Genomic DNA, 8353 nt, shown 5'->3' on the forward strand with positions numbered 1-8353 from the left:
TTCCCGGATAAATACTTCCAAAACTTTTGTTGCTTGCCGCTTTACCGCTTCAACAGCTATCTAAACTAAAAAAACATGTGCTTCCAGAAATTAAGCCTCTTAGCAAAAATTTTAAAAAAGGGGTCTAGATTAACTTCTCCTATAGGAATAATGCCAACAGGAAGCTCTAGATACTTAAAAGGAAGAGTCACAATTCTATAGTTAAGAAAGTCTCTAGCGGTGTCCAAAAATGTAGGATCCTTATTTACACCTATGTAGACACTTTTAGAAAAACTGACTAGAAGGCTAGAAGCATACTATAAAACCTTAAGAATAACATTTATAATCCAAATATTATCAACAGAAGGGTCCGCTAGGATATCAGTATTATCTGCGTAATAAATATGGGAGACTACCAAATGTGAAGCTCCTATCTTATTACCAGAAAACAAACCTAATCCATTTCCTTTCTAATGCAACCACTTAAGCCTTTTGGCATTAAAAGAAAAACGAAGGAGATAAAGGGTCCCCTCATATTAGGCTCTTTTGATGATAATCTTGAGTTAGTCAATCGTTGACCAAAACCACAAGATTCCCAATAAATGCATATGCTCTAATCTAAGATCTCCACTTATTATGAAAACAAAAAGAAATAACATATACTCAAGAAAAATCTACCTCACTGGATCATAGGCTTTCTCAAAATCAAGTTTAAAAATGAGACAGGGCTTCATAGACTTCTTAGCAAGGTCAAATACTTCATTCATAGCTACCACAAATCCACCTATATTCTATCTTTTAGAATAGAATATTGATTAGGGGTAACAATCTTATCCATGACCTCCCCCTATAACACTTTAGCCACTAACTTATATAAGGAACCAAACAAAGAAATATTTCTAAAATCGCTTAGCCAAAAGGAGATTTGATTTTTATCTTATGCCATATGCTTAGTTTCTTCCCCAATTTCTTGCTAGTCAATTTGTTCGACTACAAGAACTCGGTCCTCCTCCAAATACTCTTTCTAGGAGATATGATGTTAATGCTCGTTGCGAGTTTCATTCAAGGGCCCCAGGCCATACGACTGAAAATTGTAGAGAACTGAAAATAAGAGTTCTAGACCTCATCGACTCCGGAGCGATATCAATCACCTCAAGCGGCCTGAACTTGAACTGAAATCTCGTGCCAAGATAGATGCCAAGACTGCAAAGAGCAACCCGTGAAGCAATAAGTCAAGCATGAGAGAATTTGCTCAAGCATTGGCAATCATCAGATCATTTATGCATTTTCATTTAAAATTTTCCTTGTTTTTTTAAATGCTAATAGCATGTAAAACTCGTGCATTTTTTAATGATAATAATAATGCACCGCATATGCTTGTTTCAAATCAATTCATTCGTGTTCACTCATATATTTCTATCTATCGATATCCAACTTTTGTTTAAGCAAAAAATAAAAAGGAGAATGATGAAAACAAAAATACGCAAAATCACTAGTCGTATGCTTTTGAATAAAACCCTGCTGATGATGCACAGGAATTGTTTGAAATCCCCAAACATCAGAGACATAAGGGAGATAAACTCTCGTTAACCCCTTTGAGCCTTGAAAAAGGAGTTTCTTTCCTTTATGAAAAAACTCTCACATTTAACCAAGGGCATGATAGTCTTCAGTTAATTTGACAGTGTTCTAATTTAAAAAGAGAAAGAAACATCCCATATGATGAGGATCAACCACGTCCCGTCCCTCACACTTCAAGAGGTCGGAAAATACAAAACCATAATGGTTATTCCACACTAACAAAAGAATGAGGCAGTCACAACCCTTTTCGATAACTCAAAACAAACTAATGTCACACGATCTATTCAAGAAAAAAGAGAAAAAAGAAAATTGAAATGAAAAATAAAAGTCCGTTAGGTCAATAGTTAGAAAACAAGTGACTTAGGCCAAAATTATGGCATCCCGCTGGACTTCAAAATCAAAAGAAAAAGTCCAGGAAAAAGTTAGGGAAGACAAAAAAGAAAGGATTACAAAAGAAAAATCCTCACCAAGAACAAGTTCATGTGACTACGAAACAAAAATGAAAGTGGGGTGACTGCCATGTCAAAAGGTCGTTGGTTCATCAACCATCATACTTACACTTCAAAACCCTTTTGAAAGATCACTACTAAAATTAAGACATTTGGTTTCAATATTTTACATCAAGTATCAAGATAACTGATGTGAAAAATATTTGTCAAAGGATTTTACATCAGATTTTATAATAAATTGATGTGAAAAAAAATTTGATTTAGTGATTTTACATCAGACATTTAACTCCACTGATGGGAAAAATAACGCGGTGAAAAACTTGTAATTAAAACGAAAATGGGTTATAAGGACTTTTACGTCGGTGCTAACAGTAACCGATGGGAAAAGTTTGCTAACCGGGCTTTTACATCGGCCCATATTTGCACCGATGGGAAAAGTGCCCTTAGTTGGTACTTGCTTACATCGGCCCATGTATACACCAATGGGAAAAGTTTGCTAATTGGGCTTTTACATCGGCCCATATTTGCACCGATGGAAAAAGTTCCCTTAGTTAGTACTTGCTTACATCGGCCCGTGTAAAAAACCGATGGAAAAATCCCTCTTTTTCACTAAAACCCTAGCCTCCTTTCCACTAAAACTTAGACATTTCTTTTTTCTTCTTTCTTCACCCGCGACAGCTCTTAGCCGTAACTGAACTCGCGACCAACCCGCGACCGCTTGCTGCCTTCTGAACCCGCGACCATCATACCGTTATCCGTCGTAACTGAACCCGCAACGGCTCGCTGCTGAACTTGCGACGGCCGCAACCGCTCGCTGCTGAACCCGCGACCAACCAACCACCACCAAACGCCGCCATATCTATCTTCTCCGGTATGTTTTATGTAAACCAAAGATCTTTCTGTCAATGTTTTTTGTAATGGACTTCAATTCCTTGTGTTGTACCAGCATTGCATGAATTCACTCAAACAAACTCTTGTTTTGCATTGGTTTGTTAATATTCGTGAATCCTTCATGATTATTTCTTGCAAAAATATTATTCCAAAAATTACATTATCAGTGGTATTTCGACATTGTTAATTAGCAGTAGCAAAATTTTGTTATCAAGAAATTAATCAAATTTTACTAGTTTTGCCTGATTCTATCTGATTTTCACTGGTTCAATAGCTTACACGATCCAACAATCAAACCTGATCGGTGATCTCTCCGATTCTCGATTTTCACTGGTTCAATATGCGTATGTATTGAGAGAAGAATGAGCAAAAGAACTTGACAAAAGAGCTATGGATCAAGACTTATTTCATAAGCAACTTTTTCAAGATGAACTTTGGATCAGTGATCTTCATTTAATAGGTATAAGTTACAATTCAAGTTATGATATACCTTAAATGCTCAAAAATACTTAATCATATTCATACACATGCATAAGTTACTTTGAAATACCATGGCCTTGCTCTCAAACTTATTTTTTTCTAAGTATTTTTCATTTTTATTCTAGTGGTAGTCGGTTACACATTTTCGGTAAGCGGTTAGATAAACGTAAAATTTGTTTTATAAAAAACTGTTTCAAACATTATTTTTTGATAAATTGTGACATTTAAAACCGACGTAACAACACTTTAAAATCACCATTATTCGCACTGGGTTGTAAAATTGTCTTGTTTATAAACAAGTATTAGGTGTAACCGATTACACATTTTAAGGTAACCAGTTACGCATTTGAAAAATTCAAAATTTCACATAAAAACTTATTCTAACTAATTTTAAAATGCATCTATCAATCATGACATTGTTTCATGATTACATGTTGATTCAAAATGGTATTATGCTAATATAAATGCCTATCATATCAGATTTTCTTTTCTCACCTCTTTCAAAACAATTCTAACACATTATTCATATCATTTTCAAACACAAGTGCACTTTCTCTTAAACTTCCATTGAAACTTCATGCACACAATTTTCATAACAGTCTAGAAAGTTTTTGCATCATTTCATTGAGCACTTGTTAAACATACTTGAGAAATATTTACTTAAAAGACAAGATCAATTATTGCAATTGATAAAAGTCTTACAACTTCATCAAACATCTTATAAAATTCATATTTGTGTATATACCTTGTTGTCCAAGATTGTTGCAAACAAGAGAATGGAGAAGAAAGGATTGTTTTCTTTTTTTACTTAATTGGTGTAGATATCTTGTTGTCCAGGATTGTTGGAAGCAAGAGAGTTGCATTGGAGAGGATTGTTCTCAATTTAACTTGGTTGAATCATAATGTGTTCTTGTCTTAGCGATTGGTTAGAAGCTTCTGTCAAGAAGTCTAGGATTAGACTTGTACAAAGTTATAGCAACTATAAAAATCTCTTACATGTTATAAGGGAACTATACGTACTCTTAGAGTGTGAGGGGAACTAGTGTAATTTGTCAGTGTTCTTTAACTTTCTGCACTTTACCGCTTTCATCACATTACATAAATCAGAAAATAAAGAATCATCCTTCCATAAAATCAGAAATTTTAAAAGCACTTAATCGCTCCCTCCTTCTTAGGCGCACCAAATACTTACAATTGACATCTGAGCATGTTATGGGTAACATGTTCCTAAAAATTCAGAATGGTTTTCGCAAATACAAATCTAATTTTCAAAGACGGTGACAACAATAACAAGCCTTCATTGTTTTAGAGTGAATACTTTATAAAGACTAAATAATTAAAAGTTTAATTTTTTAATATATAAGACATTAAAAATAATATATTTTTTTCTAAAATGTTTTAATTATATGTTTAATAAAAATATGAAAATACAAATTATTTTATAGAGCAATTAAAAATAGATCTTTTTGTAAAATTTTACATAAAAATCACATTTTTAACTAACCGTTATTGTTAATTATTTTAAAAATATACAAAGACACACTATGGGTATTACTAATTGTTGGATAAAATATCCGAAGGATTTAGTTAATAAAACTGCAGAAAATTGAATAGACATGACGGCTTGTAAATAAAAGTCATTATACGCAGTTTTGAAATATAATAGACATGGCTGCTTGTAGATAATAGACTTTTCAATTTAAACAATTTTCCACATACGGCACTTGAGTTTCATAGTAATTGAGGTTCTGTTTGTGGCCTATATAAACTTGCATCAGTTCCCACTTTCTACTCACAAAATACCATCTTTTCTTCTCATCATTCTTAATTCACTCCAAAAAAATGTCTCTCATGAAAATATCACTGTTGTCTGTGTTTGCTCTTTGCTTAATATCTGCACAGGCAGCAACATTTGACATCGTTAACCAATGCTCTTACACTGTGTGGCCAGCTGCCACTCCCAGCGGCGGTGGCACACAGTTAAACTCAGGCCAAACATGGAGTATAAACGTCCCAGCTGGAACTTCATCGGGCCGAGTTTGGGGCCGAACTGGTTGCAGTTTTGACAGCTCAGGTAGTGGTAGTTGTCAAACCGGTGACTGCGGTGGTGCCCTAAGTTGCACCTTATCCGGTAAATCTCCACTCACACTTGCGGAATTTACCCTTAACGGTGGAAACAATCAGGATTACTTTGATATATCTGTAATTGATGGTTTCAACATTCCAATGCAATTTGCTCCAACCTCTAATGGATGCAACAATGTACGAACTTGCCAACAGTCTTCTTGCCCGGATGCTTATCAGTTTCCTAATGATAACACTAAAACAGTTTCATGCCCAGCTGGTACCAACTATAAAGTTGTCTTCTGCCCTTGAAATACATATATAGCTCCACAACCCTATGCCAATAAACAAAATGTAATATTTTGTATGCAAAATATGTGTAAGATGCAAAACAATAATGCTAAATTTAGGCGTGAAATTATTTATAAATAATTATCGCCAAAGCAATATAATGAAATAAATAAATGAGCTTATATGGACCTATTTTTTTATTTTTGTCTAATTTGTTTTTTTTCTTGTTTAATTAAAAATTTTGATTTTTTTTTGAGATTAACATATTCATTTAATTGGGTAGTAGGACTCCCTCTAAAGTCATTGTCTTATTTTGGATGCTTCTCTAGTATCGACCTTCTCATGCCATTTTTGTTTAGCTGCTCTAAAGTCGTCTTCATATTAGTTCGTGACGAGTGAGCTAGTTTGTTTTGTTTGATATATAATCTTTAGATGGTTGGGCGGGTGTGTAGCTTTACGGGAAGATCTACTGATCCTTTTTCAAATGTTCTTTCAGCTCAATAGAGTGTATAGGTTTAGGGGAGGTTTTCTTATGGTTTGGCATGTGGTTTGGTCGATTTGGAAATTTCTTAATGATATAGTGTTTACGGGCTCATCGTTGATTACGAAAAACATGGAAAACATAAGCTTCCTTTTGGCTTGAAAATAATATCTTAGTAGGTTTATGGACAACCCTTATGCTTTCTCTAAATGCTTTGAAAACCTTATTTTGCATCTGAGTAAATAGTAGCTTGAGTGTTTACGACCTCTTATGGTCCCGTCAATAATCAATATTTTGATCAATAACTTCATGTTCTCGTATACAAATATTAATTTGATCAATAACTTCATGTCCTCGTGTACTTTAAAAAATATTTTGATCAGTAACTTCAAGTCTCGTTAATAATCAATATTTTGATCAGTAAGTAACTTCAAGTCCCGTTAATAATCAAATATTTTGATCAATAACTTCATGTCCCGTTAATAATCAATATTTTGATCAATAACCTCATGTTCCCTTGAACAAAAGTTTTAGTAAAACATAATCTTATTTTTACATCACATTTTATAAACTAAAACTAACTTAAAAAATATTACAAATTGTAAAGTTATCTACGTATTAAGTTCATTCACAAAATTAGTGGCCTTAAAATCACTTACTACCAAATTCATTAAATGACTATTATGATAGTGAATGATAAAAAATTTAAAAACAATCATTAATTGTAGAAGGTAAAGTAAATCGTTTTAAGTATTAAAACCAATCTTTTAATTATTCCCCCATAAATTGTAGAAGGTAAAGTAAAAGAAGTATTTGAGTATGGGTTTAGATAAAGTTGTATAGGGAAGGTAAATGAAATGTATAATATCCTTTTATATAATTTCCTTAAACTCGTGACTATGTCCGAGTATTGGTATAGTAGTTTCATTTAAACTCATAAATACCCGTGTATTCGCACGGGGTACTTATGTATTGCGCGTATTTGCTTCCAAATCTAATAAAAATGAAAAGAAAGAAAAATAAAATAGCTTAACCAAAATAATTTATTATTTAAAAAAATACATATTTGTTACTTATAAATATATTATAATTTTAAAATAAAAAACTAAACTATATCATAGATATTATAAATTAATAAAATATAGATTATAAACTAATAACTATGATAAAAAGTAGAGACAAATGATTTTTATTTTTAAATCATGAATTTCCTTATATATTATTTTCTTTTTAAAAGCAATAATTTTAGAAACTATTTATTAAAAAAATCATAAAATCATAACTTTAAATTGTTCAGAAAATGTACACGTCTTTGAAAATAGCAGACGTACACTGTGTTGAGTAGACATCTTTGATTTGAAAATGTGAAATTGAAAAGTGGTTTAGAAAAGTGATTGAGTACAAGTTAAAATATATTGAGTGTTTTAGATTAATAATAAATTTTATCCCGTATATAAATATTACTTTTATTTATGTGAGATGAAAATTGAAGGTTGATCGGTGAGTTGAAAATTAGGCGTACTTTCAAATCAGACATGCAAAAAGATATTTGGTAGCAATATCAAGTTTTAACTAAATTCAAATATTTATTTTAACTAAATTTTCGCAATATCAAATTTTAAAATAAAAAAATACAGAGAGTACGTTCAAAGTAATGATTTATTACTTTTGTTACTTTTATCAATTCAATGTTATAGGGACTCACAACTAATAGTAACATCCATTCACTATTTTTTTTAGTGTGTATTCATTAACTTATTTAACACTCATCTCCCTACAATTTGACACACTTTTCAATAAACCATAATTTATTTGTCACTTTGAATTATTCCCTTTTCAATTTCACACACTTTTACATTAACAATTATTTAATTATTATTATTATTATAATAAATTATCATTGAATATGTTTTGATATGTAATAATGTTTCTAAATTGTAAATGAGACCAATTTCATTGCTACAAATAATTATATCACTATTAAGAATCAACTAATATCGTTGAACCATTTTATATATCGTACAATATAATATCAATGATCAACATAATTTATATAGGGACTCACAAAAATCTGAGATATCACATGCCATATATTTTTCTCGTTTCACACAATTTTTCTCGTTTGCCATATAGCGTTTTT

The 8353-nt window shown here is 31.8% G+C and overlaps 1 protein-coding gene across 1 annotated transcript; it reads left to right on the forward strand.

The window, feature by feature from the left end:
- The first annotated feature begins 5186 nt into the window (after positions 1 to 5186).
- LOC131608026 (thaumatin-like protein) lies at positions 5187 to 5932 on the forward strand. Its single transcript, XM_058879969.1, has one exon. It carries the CDS (start codon positions 5220 to 5222, stop codon positions 5751 to 5753), a length of 534 nt encoding a protein of 177 aa, XP_058735952.1. The 5' UTR covers positions 5187 to 5219; the 3' UTR covers positions 5754 to 5932.
- Positions 5933 to 8353: the final 2421 nt, after the last annotated feature.

Source organism: Vicia villosa, linkage group LG5 (assembly GCF_029867415.1).
Source record: "Vicia villosa cultivar HV-30 ecotype Madison, WI linkage group LG5, Vvil1.0, whole genome shotgun sequence".
NCBI classification, from domain to species: Eukaryota; Viridiplantae; Streptophyta; class Magnoliopsida; order Fabales; family Fabaceae; genus Vicia; species Vicia villosa.